The sequence below is a fragment of the Pararge aegeria genome, chromosome 5 (genome assembly GCF_905163445.1).
Source record: "Pararge aegeria chromosome 5, ilParAegt1.1, whole genome shotgun sequence".
Lineage (NCBI taxonomy): Eukaryota > Metazoa > Arthropoda > Insecta > Lepidoptera > Nymphalidae > Pararge > Pararge aegeria.
Window position 1 is genome coordinate 18,374,592 of NC_053184.1, and position 14,722 is coordinate 18,389,313.

At 36.7% G+C, this 14,722-nt stretch overlaps 1 protein-coding gene across 2 annotated transcripts; it reads right to left on the minus strand.

Moving 5' to 3' along the window:
* Nucleotides 1-3,139: 3,139 nt before the first annotated feature.
* LOC120623833 (MORN repeat-containing protein 4 homolog) lies at nt 3,140-12,276 on the minus strand. 2 transcript variants are annotated; one of them, XM_039890097.1, is made up of 4 exons: nt 12,150-12,276; nt 7,653-7,854; nt 4,760-4,869; nt 3,140-3,427 (listed from the first exon to the last, which is right to left on the minus strand). In XM_039890097.1, exons 1-4 carry the CDS (start codon nt 12,157-12,159, stop codon nt 3,273-3,275), a joined length of 477 nt encoding a protein of 158 aa, XP_039746031.1. In that variant the 5' UTR covers nt 12,160-12,276; the 3' UTR covers nt 3,140-3,272. The 2 variants fall into 2 exon arrangements, with proteins under 2 accessions (XP_039746031.1, XP_039746032.1); XM_039890098.1 differs by having other exon boundaries at nt 7,653-7,848; nt 12,150-12,195.
* Between the last annotated feature and the right edge of the window lie 2,446 nt (nt 12,277-14,722).

A 14,722-nucleotide genomic window follows, 5' to 3' on the forward strand; every position in this document is an offset into this window, starting at 1 on the left:
TCAATTGAAAAAATGTCATTCTTATTATTGTGTAGTTCCAGTGGCCACCAGTGGTCTGCAATATCAGTTTCATTTGACCAAATGTGCTTTTCGATAGCAAATGCTCAAGTTACTTTAAAAAATACTCAAATCGTAATAGGTGTCCCTATAATATTTGAAGAGTTCCCTCAATTTCACCAAGATCCCTTCAACAAATCCTGACCTGGTGAAAATAGGACCACGTGGAAAGTATACCGTCTCAAACAAAAAAATAATTTTTTCAAATCGGTTTATAAATGACCGAGTTATATAGTAGCAAACATGAAAAAAATATATACAACCCAATTGAGAACTTCCTCCGTTTTTGTAAGTCGGTTAAAAAAGAGTAGAACTGTTCCCTGTTGTAGGTCGATGATGTGTTGATATTGATAAATTTAGTGCAAACTTAGGCACGTGGGTGCTCTGGCCCTACTCCAGAATCGAATCTGGGATACGTATGAATGAGTATTCTTTTATAGAACACTACAAAAGTACATAAACAAGAAAAGTATAACAAAACAACGTAAACAATTTGGCGGCCTTATCGCTCCATATCGATTTCTTTCAGAGAACCAATGGCAAATAAAAAATACAGAAAATAGGTGGTGCATATATACACACGTACGTACGTAGTTGAACATAATAACGACTACAGCATTGCATAATGTACATTCGGCGTTCATTTCGAACATTAATTAAACTTCAATTAAGCCGCTTCCAACCCAAGTGATCTTCTGTAATCCTTCTATCGATAACTTCAAAGGCAATTCCTAATTGCTGAAAGCAGTGCTACACTAATAACATTAAGCGTACGGCAGGCGGACTAACTACTTCTGCAACGAGTCGATTAAACGGATGATTAACTTATTTGTAAAGGAGACGTTTCATATCCGTTCACAGCTACGAATATGTCATTATCATCAACCCAATAGCAGCCGACTATAGGGCCCTATTCTTCTCTCAGAATAAGAAGGGTTAATTCCGTAGTCCACCACGCTGACTAAATTCGGATTGGTATACTTCAAATGCCTTCAAACACACACACCCACTCAAAGACAACGTCAAACTAATAACACATAAGGAGCCTGGCTGAAAACTAGTACTGCGCTTTTTAGTAAGCAGCTATACAGAGCCAGATCCTTTGTCACACATTTTTTCACAAATGTAACATTTTACACAAATGTGTGACAATAAAGACGACTTTTCTTTGAAATGAAATGAAATGAAAATACACTTTATTGTACACCTAACAGAAATTAAATCATAAACAAAAACAACACAATAAAACACAGGTACAATGGGTTCTTTCTTTCTTTCTTTAACACCACATCGCATTTGCTTCGAGAGTTAAAAAAAAACTTAGAGATGCGTGCCAGGTATCAAACTAGGACCCTAATTGGGCTATCACCACTACACGGCTATATACAGTACCTTAAAACAATTGAGAGTAATATGTAGATCTTGGAAAAACTGTTTATTTATCTAACTACCTAGTACAAAAATCACATAAAAAACTATTCGTAATTTGATCGTTTTCTAATATGACTGCTCATTAGTTTGCATTTACAACTTTGTAATTAAAAAATGACGGTTGACTTAACTGAATATAGTTTGTTACATTATCGTCGATTGTGTTTGATTAATGACCTATTTTCGCTTTTATTTGCTTTACTTTGAGAATACAGCAGTAAGTGTTTATTTTTAAAACAATGCCATTATTAAGATTCCAACAGTTTCAACCTTTGATAGAAATGTCTCCGGCATTTTATGCCGGCCTATCGGACCGATTTTCATCAAACATAGCTAAAAACACTGTCGACTAATTCACCTTTCAAACAAGAAAACGAAATCAAAATCGGTTCACTCGTTAAATACGATATCTCAGGGAAATACGATACCACAGGCAGACGTACTTACACACACATCACTATTTCATACTTATATACGGTGCCGGAAAATAATTGAGAGTAATTTGTAGATCTGGAAAAACTAGTTATTTATTTTACCTAGTGGTACAGAAATCACAAACAAGACTATTCATAATTTTATCGTGTTCTAATATTACTGCTTTTACTACTTTTTAATTAAAATAATTATGGTTGACTTAACTGAATATAGCTCGTTATATTACCGTCGATTTCGTTACAGTAATTTTGTTTTTTTATTGAGCTTCTGCATCCTTGCTTTTCTGTGGTTGACTTTGAGAATACGTACAGCAGTATGTTTTTAAGCAATGCCAGTATTAATAGTCCACCAGTTTCGACATTTGATGGAAATATCAAAGACAAACTTGATACGATTTTACCGCCATAATTAACGTATTTTGGGTGCAATTCGAAGTAGTAAAGTTAAGTATCATTGAATAAATGAATACACTTTTATTGTACACCACATAAAAATACAGAAAAAATATAAACAACTAGTTTACGTAGATATATACAATTAGGCGGCCTTACATAGCGATCTCTTCCAGGCAACCGACGATGGCGTAAAACACTGCTCAAGGCGAGAGGTGCATATAAATATATACATATATACTATATATATAATAAACTTCTATACAATATTATAAATACATACTAATTATTAATATATATCTACACAATGAATATCAATCATTGTTATTTCTAGAGCTTTTTGTGACAAAGTTTTTTCGGGGAACCGCCATCTTTATTTCTGCCGCCTTTCGCATTGCTGTGTTTTGGTCGAAAGGACATAGTTGGCGGTGTAATTACAGACACCCGAAGCCTAATACCCATGCCTTAGGTTGATGGACACAGGACGGCACTGTATAGGAAATGTTCCTTGCATGTCTTGCGAAATATTACTCTGTTTATAGGAGATAGTCATTAATTTAACATCATCTGCTTGGTCAGACAATTGGTATTATAAAAACAAATTGGATTCGACTTCTAGAGGAGTGGTGAACTGTGGCGTGAAAAGAGGGTATGCACAGGGTATGAAGATGATATAAAATAAAGAAAATGTACAGAACGAGTTATAAATACTTAAGGGTAGGCTTTTTATAACTCTTACAATGCCTATCCTAAGGATTTTTTAAAACTCTTACTGCAGATTAACTTCATTTTATATAATTTGCATACCCTGTGCATACCCTCTATGCACACCAGTGGACTGGTGAAGATGTTGGCTTGTACACAGTGTTATGATTGACTTAAGTTACTTCTTTATTTTATTTTATCGTCGATATAATACATTATTATTTATTTATAAATGGAAATCGAGGGTTGCTTCTACATTTGCTGGCACTGTGCGCGTGCCATGTAAGCCACCTTCTGAGACCGCTGGACCACCTCGGGGCAGCGTTTGCGGCGGACCATCTTGCAGTCCTGGAAGTATCCCTCGTTACGGGGGAACCCATTGCTGCCATCGTTGAAGGTTACCAGACCTGGAAGAGATGACGTATATTCAGTACAAGACCGGGGTACAAATATTATTTTAATTTTTTTGAAAAGTGCAAAAACGACCGCAGAACAACATTGAATCTTGTTAATAAAATTAAAACTAAATGTGTTCCTCCAAAGCTTATGGCTGACTCTGGTGTAATTACTGACCGTACTGAAATATGTGAACTTTGTGGTGTCAACCGCCGTGTAGCACGTTAAGTCGTCAGTCCCGGTCATTATCACTAAATGTGATACAGTCCACCAACCCGTATTGCCAAAGCGTGGTGGGTACATGTACTTCAACCGTATCTACTATGAGAGAGGTCACCTGTGGCCAACAGCGGGACAGTAATAAGCGGACGATGATGATGAATGGATAAAAAAACGGGTTACATTATTTAAATCAATAAAATAAACTATTAACATTCTTAAATTGCTATAATCTTTGACACACAGATAAATCTCATAACTTTGTGATTCATAAATTATTGTTTCTTTGTACGCCATCGACACACTACACAAACCATTCTGAAATAAACATTACTAAGTAGAAAGGTCACCTTCCCCAAAGATACTTCGCTGTGGGAGCTAATCGTACATGGAAAATTTATTTTGAATGATGTTTTCAAAATTTTACTATAATCAATGAAAAAACACGTTGATTTAAGTCAAATTATGCGACTACACTACACTACACTACACTACGGGGCACGCGTCTTTTCCCACAATGAAAAGGGCTTAAGGCTGTAGCCCACACTGCTCTATCAGTGCGGATTGGTGGACTCCACACACCTTTCAGAACATTATGGAGAACTTACAGATATGCAGGTTTCCTCACGATGTTTCCCTTAACCGTTTAAGCTAGTTATATTTCAATTGCTTAAAATGCATTTAACTTAGAAAAGTTAGAGATGCATGCTGGGATTCGAACTCGGCCCCCGAAAGTGAAGCGAAGTCCTACCCACTGAGCTATTACCGCTTGGCACAGGCAGAGTAACTCGGCTCAAATAGTTATCGAAACACAATTAAGCTAAACATATTGTTTCTTCAGTTGTTTACTTGAATGAAATTATCTCTAAAACTTCCGCTTTTTGCTAAATTCTTGAGAAAGCCTATAAAACATAACGCTACGTAACGTAACGTAACGTACGTCCCTTATGAATGAAGAATTTAAAAAAAACCTAGCAAAACGGAATAGCACAGGTGGCAGAGCGATGGATAGCTAATGAAATTTTGTAAGGTAAACTTATCTGAAAATGTACGCAGGCAGGTCCGGGGGAACTACTAGTGTTTAAATAAACCAATGAGAGGGGTAAACTAGTGATTTTACCTACCTAATCCCCATACGCGTCCACCCCGGAACTCCCCCTCGAACTTCATTCCATCAGCTCGCCAGAACACACCATGCCCATGGAACCAGCCCTGCATAAATTCACCTTCATATCTGGAATGCAATTAAAAACTACTTAAAAACCACTTTGAAGTTAAAAAATAAATATATTTTATTTTGGAGTAGAGCGAACAAAGGCAGGGTCAAACCCCGTGCCTCGGAGAGCACATTAAGTCATTAGACCCAGTTTTAATCACTAACATGTGAGTCCTCAACACGCTTTGTGTAAAGAAAATTACACACAAACAAAACATTGATATCAGAAAGATAGATATAACTTACTTGTCGTTAGTACATTCCTGGACGAGCTCTGTCACAAAAACCTCTATTGCTACTTGAACTCTACTGCATTACTACTAATTTTAATTGTTTTCATCATCATCATCATCATCATCATATCAACACATTACCGGGCCACTACAAGGCACTTCACAATGAGAAGGGGGTTAATAAGGCCTTAGTCCACCACGCACCACGCACTGAGAACATTATGTAGAGCTCTCAGGCATGCAGGTGTCCTTACGATGTTTTCCTTCACCGTTAAAGCAAGTGATATTTTAATTGCTCAAAAACGCAGATAACTTAGAAAAGTTAGTGGTGTGAAGTCCAGTTCCTACCCACTGGGCTATCAACGCTCACAATAACTATTTAATGAATAACTAATTGTTTTATTATTTAATAAAATATATAACAAAGAGTCCATAAGTAACGATTGACCTGCGGTTTATTGTTATTGTGACTGAGAACATCGATTGCTTTTTGAGATTCAAAGGTTTGTAAACTCAAGTTAACTTTGCCTTACCATCGCAAAAGCTGGATTAGCATATAGGCCATTAGGTTCAATACTTCATCTCAAGAGTTTAATTTAACATAATATTATCTTTCTTTATGCAAATGCCGACGTTGTTTTGTTTCCCTTTGAGTGTTAATTAGACAAATGTTTGTGACAGTAATTTTAAAGTGACATTAAGACGTCTAAGTGAAAACTTGTCTGAATATACATGGACGAATGAGTTCTTGAAAACCGAGCAATTTCGGTTGAAGGTTCTTTTTACGAACACATTACATCTAAGAGACCATTTGGATAAAACCAAGTGTTTTCACACGAACGTGTGGTAATGTGTGTGAAGGGAAATAGGGGAAATAGTGTAGTAGCTAGAACCAGTCTTATACATGATAAATCTAACTTTCTAAACTCCAGTTGGTTCTCGCACAATGAATCTCTAATGGCTATTAAGTGTGCGCGTTTGTGTACGCGTGTGTGTGCGTGTATTCGTCTGTGTGTGTGTGTGTGCGAGTGTGTGTGTGCGAGTGTGTGTCTGTCTATTTCACAACTGCCTCAATATGGGTACCAAATGAATTAGTAGAATTCTATACACTTGAACAAATTTCAAATCCAAGATGGCTGCCACCACGAGATGGCGAGTTACATTTTTTTTCACAATTTGAGGGACAATATGGGTATCACATAAAATGGCTTAACTATTAAAATAATGTACAATAAATAAATAAATAAATAAATATACTACGACAATACACACATCGCCATCTAGCCCCAAAGTAAGCGTAGCTTGTGTTATGGGTACTGAGATAGCTGATGAATATTTGTATAAGAATATAATACACATAAATACTTATAATATACAGATAAACACCCAGACACTGAAAACCATTCATGTTCATCACACAAACATTTTCCAGTTGTGGGAATCGAACCCACGGCCTTGGACTCAGAAAGCAGAGTCGCTGCCCACTGCGCCACTCGGCCGTCAAATATAATAATATATAATATAATAATATATTGAAATTTAGGCGTTTTTTGATTTTTTTGTTTTATTGCAAAGAATATATGAACTCAATAGGCTTGGTATTAATCCAGGTTTAACTAATCTATTGAATATATTGAATGGGTATGAGGCCAGCATTGGGCCCAATATTTTGCAATTTTAGACTTACTTGTGTAAATATCCATACAAAATGTTCGAATTCGTTAGAGTTTTGAAGCAGGTATAATATATACAATAGCGTCATACAATCAATCAATCATCAATCATACCCGCAATAGAATCGATAAGCTTCATCTAATCAATGGAAAAACAAAACCTAAGTCTAATGTGATGCTTTAGTTGTCATTGATGTCTCACTAGCATTTGACGAGTAGTCAAGTGTATATGTTTTCTGTATGGTTTATACCAATTAGGTACGGGCCTCAATGCCTCTTTACCCGGGATAAATTCCTCGGGACGGCTCCATTATCTAATATGATTGTATTGTTTATTGTGCACGAAAGTAATTATTAAATAATTCCATTTCAGTCAAGCGGTATCGTATGTATTGAAATTAATTAATTTGTAATATATAACAGAATTTGTTGTTTTGATAAGATCTGTCTGCGATTTCGAAAAGAATTCAGGTATCAGTGGCATTAAATTTATTTTATTTTTCTTAACATGTTATATGGGCACATACTCGTAGCTCGGAGAACCGATGGACGTTGGGGTCTTAAGGTGCTGGAATGGCGACCCCGCACCGGTAAACGCAGCGTAGGTCGGCCCCCAACGAGGGTTCCACGATTGCAAGCTTATCCGCATGTTTGTCTGCCTACTATTTCTTATACGTTAAATACATGAAATATAAGAATTTCTTATAATCTTCTTTTTTTTGCTGGTGTTCCAACTCGGCCCTCCGAAAGTCAAACCCAAGTCTGAACCACTGGGCTATCACCCTTTTCATTGCGTAAGAACACCCGTGCCCTACAGAGGGCCGATAATAAGTTGATTTTATAAAATATCTTGTGAAATGCAGTCTTTCCATAAATGGAGTAGAAAAAGACATACTTAGCTCCGTCAGGAAACGCCATAACTCCAAGCCCGGAACATAGTCCGGCCGACATAGACCCATCGTATCTGGTACCATCAGGCAACATAAGGTGTCCCATCCCGCTCTTCTGTCCCTTGGAGTTCCATTCGCCAACGTACCGGGTACCATCTTCGTATTTGTACCCACCGGTTTTTGCTACCACTGAATCGACTACTGAAACTTACAAGATAATCTTAACTTTAAAATATGCAAACTTATCCTGCATAAATATCAAAGTGATTTATGTAGGTATCATATCAATCATTCATTAAAATCATCAGCCGTCTTAGTTAGTACCCATACCAGGTGGCGTGCATAGAGGGTATACACAGGGTATGCAGATGATATAAAATGAACAAAATCTCCAGTATGCGTTATAAATAGGTACTTGAGCGTAGGCTTTTTATAACTCTTACAATGCCTATCCTTAAGTTTTTTATAACTGGTACTGGAGATTTTCTACATTTTGTATCTTCTGCATACCCTGTGCATATCCTCTATGCACGACACTGCCCATACCACAAGCTACGATTACTTTGGGGCTAGGTCTAGGTAGGTGTGTTGTCGTAATATATTTATTTAATTTTGTGGAAAATTGCTATTGCAATCTGTAGCTATTTATAGCTGTTAATATAGCTCTTTGACGTCAAACCGTTCGTATTTCATAAATCTAGCGGCAACCATTAATTTTTCACGGATATAAAGTAGTCCATGTGTTAAGCCAGCCATGTGTCTCCATCCCGAATTTCAATCTTTTTAATTTTTTAATTCCACAGTAGGTTAGCCATGAAGCGTTAATAGCCTAATGGGTAGGACTTCGACTTTGCTCGCGAGCGAGTTCGAATCTCGGCACGCACCTCTAACGTTTCTAAGTTATGTGCGTTTTAAACGATTAACATATCACTTGCTTCAACGGTGAAGGTAATCATCGTGAGGAAACCTACATACCTAAGAGCACTGCGCCAGCGTGGTAAAGATATGATGATGATGATAGGTTAGCCCTTGACTGCAATCTCACCTACTGGTAAGTAAGTAAGATGATGCAGTCTAAGATGGTAACGCGGTAACCTGTCAGGGTTGTAGCAGTTATATTAATCTTATACCCCTAATCGTTTTTTAAGCGACATCGTACCGGACAAAAAAGAAGTAGCCACGGCCGAAGGCTTCCATACAAATCAGCTCAGTCGTTATTGCGTGAAAGATTAAAAAGCATCCATAAATCCATACATACAAACATTCACGTTTATAGTATAAGTAAGATCTGTATCACGGTAAACATACACATCATCACGTCAATAGACTGTAACAGTACTGCTGGAATAAAGGCCTCTCGCGACGGGGGGGTTCGTCCGTAAGTATATGGTAGTAGTAGCATGGAGAACGCTGATCTCCATTCTCCATTAGATTCCCTTAGACGTCTTGTAAAACTCCCGCGGGAAGAAAAGAGTAGTCGTCCAACTGTATACTGATTTACCGTCACCACAAGGCACAAAAATCGGTTCACGGTACAGAAATCTCGTAATACAGAGTTTGTGGCGATTTTTAAATAATGTATCATTTATGTAGATATATTTTGTAGGTATGAGAATAAGTTGTAAAGTGCATTTCACACCGCTAGATGATTAGGGTGTCTGACCTAAATTCCACGGAAAAACAAACCGTAAATTTCCGACGAGGTTAATTTTGCTTATCCAGTATACTTAACAGAATTGGAACGACTTGGTATTTTTCTCACGATTTCCTCTGCGGAAAACAGTCTTTGGATTTTTCTATGCTGACTATTATTATATTAGCAGAGTACCTAGTTTAAATTTACGTAAACAATGTGAACGTAAATCATAGTTAGAGACTTTGGTAAGACTATAAAAATCAACGACTATTTAAAATAGCAAATAACTTGATGTTTCATTTTCACTCAAATACTGAGTACTGAGTAGTAATGACCTTCAAAAATAGAGCTCACAATAGTCTGCGCCGGTATCTAAGTAAAACTTTTTTAGGCGCGATTAGGGAGTAGGTAACTTTTTTTTTTTCTGACGAAAGTAGTCTGTAGTTTCCGCTATTTAAAAATAATAATTTGGATTGGTCGTAAGTATATGTCATATACTCCACGCTTCTTGACTTACACGCCAGCTTGTAGCAAATATCATAATCAATTAGGATTATTTATTTCCAATATTTTCTAACGGATCAATTGTGATAACAAAGTGAACAAAAATTCAACAGTTTTAAAAACATTATTTTAAATTGCAAAGTTTTTTTGAAAATCTCTAAATAAACTTGTTTATTTATTAGTTTTGTAATAAATAAATTATTAATAATTTTTCTCATTATTGCGACATTCTATAATATTCAATGACAAGGTTATATTTTTTTTTTATTGATCGCATTGCTTAACTATGGGCAATCATGGCATTATAAATTACAGAATAACAAAATAAAAAAATTATAAATTTGAAAATAGTTTACGAAATTAGGTCACGAATAATATTAACTGTACAATTAAATGGAGCGATTATTTACATGAACTGTGGTAGATATCACTGTCTTGCCATAGATATAAACAACAGCACCACTGACAGGCTCACATTAAATCCAATACACTTCATTGTACACAAAATACAAAGCAATAAAAAAAACACAATTGAAAGAAAGAAATGGTATAACAGGCGGCCTCATCGCTTAAATGCGATCTCTAACAGGCAACCTAGCAAAGTAAATGAAGTTAAAAAAAGGTTTAGGGTGCTTGTTGGTAGACGTCTGGGAAGTGTACAACGGGTTCCCCGGACGTCCAATAAATCCAACGAGAGGGACATGCCGTGGTGGTTTTTAGTTCGGGTAAACGAGTCCCACATAACCTTTGTCCTGCCCAAAAGGACAGAGGTAGCCATAAAGCTTTTCCACCACGACAAAAAAAAAAAAAAAAAGGGTATACCAACACAAAATAAATAAAAATAAAAAAAAAACCTTTGCTTCATGTACTTATATGTACATTGTACATATAATATAAAAAAAAAATATAACAGAATGTACTTATATGCAATACTTACTTATAATAAATAAGACACAATAAAGAGATTCCATATACTTCATCATAACCCATTACCGGCCCACTACAGGGCACGGGTTTCCTCCCACAATGAAAAGGGGTCCAGAACGCTGGCCCAATGCGGATAAGTGGACTTTGAGAATATTATAGAGAACTCTCAGGCATGCAGGTTTAGTCACGATGTTTTCCTTCAGCTTTGAAGCAAGTGATATTGAATTTGTTAAAACAAATATAACTTAGATAAGTCAGAGGTGCGTGCTGGGATTCGAACCTCCTCGACTATCACCGCTTATACAAACATTAAAATCCGTAATGCCACTTAGGATAAACAGAATTACGGTCACACGCACAGTATCTTATAATAATACTAGCTGTCGCCCGCGACTGTTTTTAGATGTGGCATTCAATTTAGTTATAATTCTAAAAAAAAATTTAAAGTATTGCTGCTGTCCGCTGAGGTGTTCTGTCCTCTATCTCCAACCACATTTCAGATCTACACAGTTTGGACAAATTAAACACATATCTACCTCTATAGTACAAAAATAATTATTTAAATCCCAGCAAATTTTGACGATGAAGATAAGGTGTCACCATTGACAGACACGTCACCAAGGACATCGTCATCGTTACTTATATTATTAATGCGAAAGTTTGTTGTTTGTACTATCATCACACCCAGTGGCGTGCATACAGGGTATGAACAGGGTATGCACAGGGTATGCACTAAGGGCAGATGATCCTACTAATATAATAAATGTGATAGAGTGGATGTTTGTTACTCAATCACGCCAAAACGGCTGAACGGATTTGTATGAAATTTGACATGCATGTAGCCTTTGACACAAAAAAGGACATAGGCTAACTTTTATTCCGTTTCCTTAATTAGTTCCCGAGGGAAAATTGAAAATTGTTTTCGAACTCAACCAGCGGCGGACACCTTTAAAATTTGGTATGCATGTGACCTATGCTATGGAAAAAAACATGTCATTTACATGCCGATCTCTCAAATTTTAAAGCAAGATTAAAAATTGTTAACTAGCGAAGCTATAGAACCAATTCTGAAGTCTACGCAGACGAACTCGCGGGCAGAAGCTAGTATAAAATAGACTTTATAAAAGACTTATAATAGACTTATAGTAAAACAGATTTTATAACTCTTACTGGTGGTTTTCTTCACTATTTATCATATGCATACCCTGTGCATACCCTCTATGCAAGCCACTGAATTCACAACCTATCAATGAAACCAATCAACTTAATTTTGGCATAAAGCTAGTTGAAACAACAGAGAATAACATAGGTTTGTACTATGTTTTATACCCAGGAAACAATCGGTTCCCTCGAGAGAACACCACCGTAATTAGTTAAAACCGTAACTCGAATAACGCGGTCAACAGTTAGTAAACTATAAAAATATATTACTTACCATCTGCCATATTGACGGCTTGAACAAAGTCCGACTGAACACTGAAGGGTTTCGTGTCAGGCAGCTCAGTAATCTAATTACTTTAATACCGTGGGTGGATATACACATATTGTATCATATAGAACAGCGATAGTAAGGCGGTGAGAGCAAAATGGGTCGATTACCGAAACTCAGTATAAACTCGAAGCTAAAACAACACAATATCTAAACCTGCAACTACGATTACTGAGTTTAAATACGTAATCGCATACATAACGCGTTATTTCTCCGATGTGCATGTAGTTATTCCTTTTAATTCCACTAGAAGTTAGCTCTTGACTGCAATCTCACCTGCTACGTGATAACACTTCACGGTAACTCAAATATAATTATGTTTATTTCTTTAAACTATTAAATAAAATGACTACGTATTATAATCAAATTCTTAAAATTACAATTTAATTTTATAAAAAAGCAGACGTGATGACTTTGAAAGTTATTTTCAACGAAACCTTCAAAATGTTCTGTTTGCCAGAAAAACATACGCTGGAGCATTTTATCGCAAACAAAACATTAATATGCAAAAAAACTTTAATTAGTGTTTTAGTTTAGTTATTATGAGTTGGTTATTAAGTGCTTACCGAACTGTTTTCTTTGCTAACAATTATTGGGCTTGCAAGGCTTGGGATAATTATAAAGCAGAAGTGGACTGTGGATGTTGGAAAACTATGTAGCAAGATACGCTAATGACAGCATGTATATTTCAGAATAAAACTATGATAATGGTTATGTGTAACACCACACAGTCATGTTCTCATTAGGCAAATAAAGCCACGTTTCCATTGTGTAAATAGAACGAACATTTTTTTTCATTTTAGTTTTAAAAAAATTATTTTTATTATACTTGCTTATAGTCTTGATGGCTCATTATCATGAATGCTGAGGGAGCCTTTAGAGCGTGAGGTGGCAGTTATTACACCAAAGAAACATTCTCAAGAGGATTGAAATCAGACAGGCATTGTGGAAAAAAGTGAAAAGATGTAAATAGACATAGTTGAGATGTATAGCAGAAGTTTTATCAAACGTCTAGTTATCTGAGAAAAAGTCGAAGTTCGTGAGCTTCGACTTTTCCAACAGCTGTCCATGCGATTAAAAGTGCAACAAAATGATAAGGTAGCCGTCCTCCTACATGGGAGTATGAGGAGGGTAGTTGTCTGTCAGAAGAATGAGGATTGAGTACCACTACACGACAGGCCCTTCTGTCAAGAGCAAACCAACTGAGAAGAAGAAGATTCTTAAAGCATCAGTCGCAAGATAGTCGCTCAAGCAACCGGCCGGGTTCAAACAAGCAGGAATAATCCGACCAAGAATTTAACAAGGCTATCCTACTTGCAAAAAATAGACACTAGTGAATGCAAGTTTAATGTAACCATAAGTTGCTAAGTAGTTTTGAAGTTGCAAGCAAAACGCTTAAATGTCTCTTGAGTGCTTGCAATACAAGTGGAAAACAAACTACATTGCACTAAAGATACAAACTCTGGCGCAAACACTTGTTTTCTAGTAAAACATAGCATAACATAACATGCATACGCTGTCAAACTTTGTTTCTAAAGCGAGTAACTTCCACACAGTTTTGTAATCTCGCCTGCACACTTGTCGTGTTGCGAAGGCATATCAGAATGCAGTTGTCACCACCCTTCTCTTCGCGTGGGTGTCGTACGAAGCGACTAAGGGAGGGATATAACGGAGAGCAGTACCAGCGTCCTTATGCTACTTCTACCATCTACTGCGATCATCAACCCATCTGACCAGCGCAGCGTGGTGATGATGGACAAAACCCTCGCGTTGAAAAGGCCTTTAGTCCAGTGCGCTGTTATAGGCTGATGATGACCTGGACGAATGAAAACGTGGCTTTACAAGATTATGCGTAACGTTTTATAATAAGCTTATGTAAATACATACTTCCGGTCTTTCTTACCCTGAGGCACCCTTATTAGCCAGATAATGATGTATTTACTACAATGTACTTATAGAGATACGTTAGGAAGACTCTACTTAAAATTTAAATTGGATTTTTTGTTTTGCTAGCAACCATTGGTTTCCGAATAGATGTATCCGGAACCAGCTATTAAGATTTTCAATGCAATGATATGCAATTTTTTTATAATTTTTTTTTGAAATAGTCAAAGAAATTAGGATTAATGAAGTTATATTTATAATAATAATAATAAATATACCACGAAAATACACACGTCACCACCTAGCCCCAAAGTAGGCGTAGCTTGTGTTATGGGTACTAAGACTGATGAATATTTTCATGAAAAATATACATAAATACTTAGAATATACATATAAACACCCAGACACTGAAAAACATTCATGCTCTTCACAAAAACATTTTTCAGTAGTGGAAATCGAACCCACGGCCTTGGAGACAGAAAGCAGGGTCTAAGTTATTTGCCTTTTTTTAAGTAACTAAAATATCACTTGCTTCAGCACTTGGCGACCTGGGCGGCGTGCTAAGCTTCTGGAGTGAGCTCGGCTGGCTAGAGTGAACCCAGCGGGGAGCCGTACCAGTGGCACGACGTACAACG

Coding starts and splice junctions, on each gene's coding strand:
- LOC120623833 (XM_039890097.1), bottom strand. Junction 4,870..7,652: donor GCGTTTCCTGACGGAGCTAA/GTATGTCTTTTT, acceptor ATTGCATTCCAG/ATATGAAGGTGAATTTATGC. Junction 3,428..4,759: donor TGGACGCGTATGGGGATTAG/GTAGGTAAAATC, acceptor CATCTCTTCCAG/GTCTGGTAACCTTCAACGAT.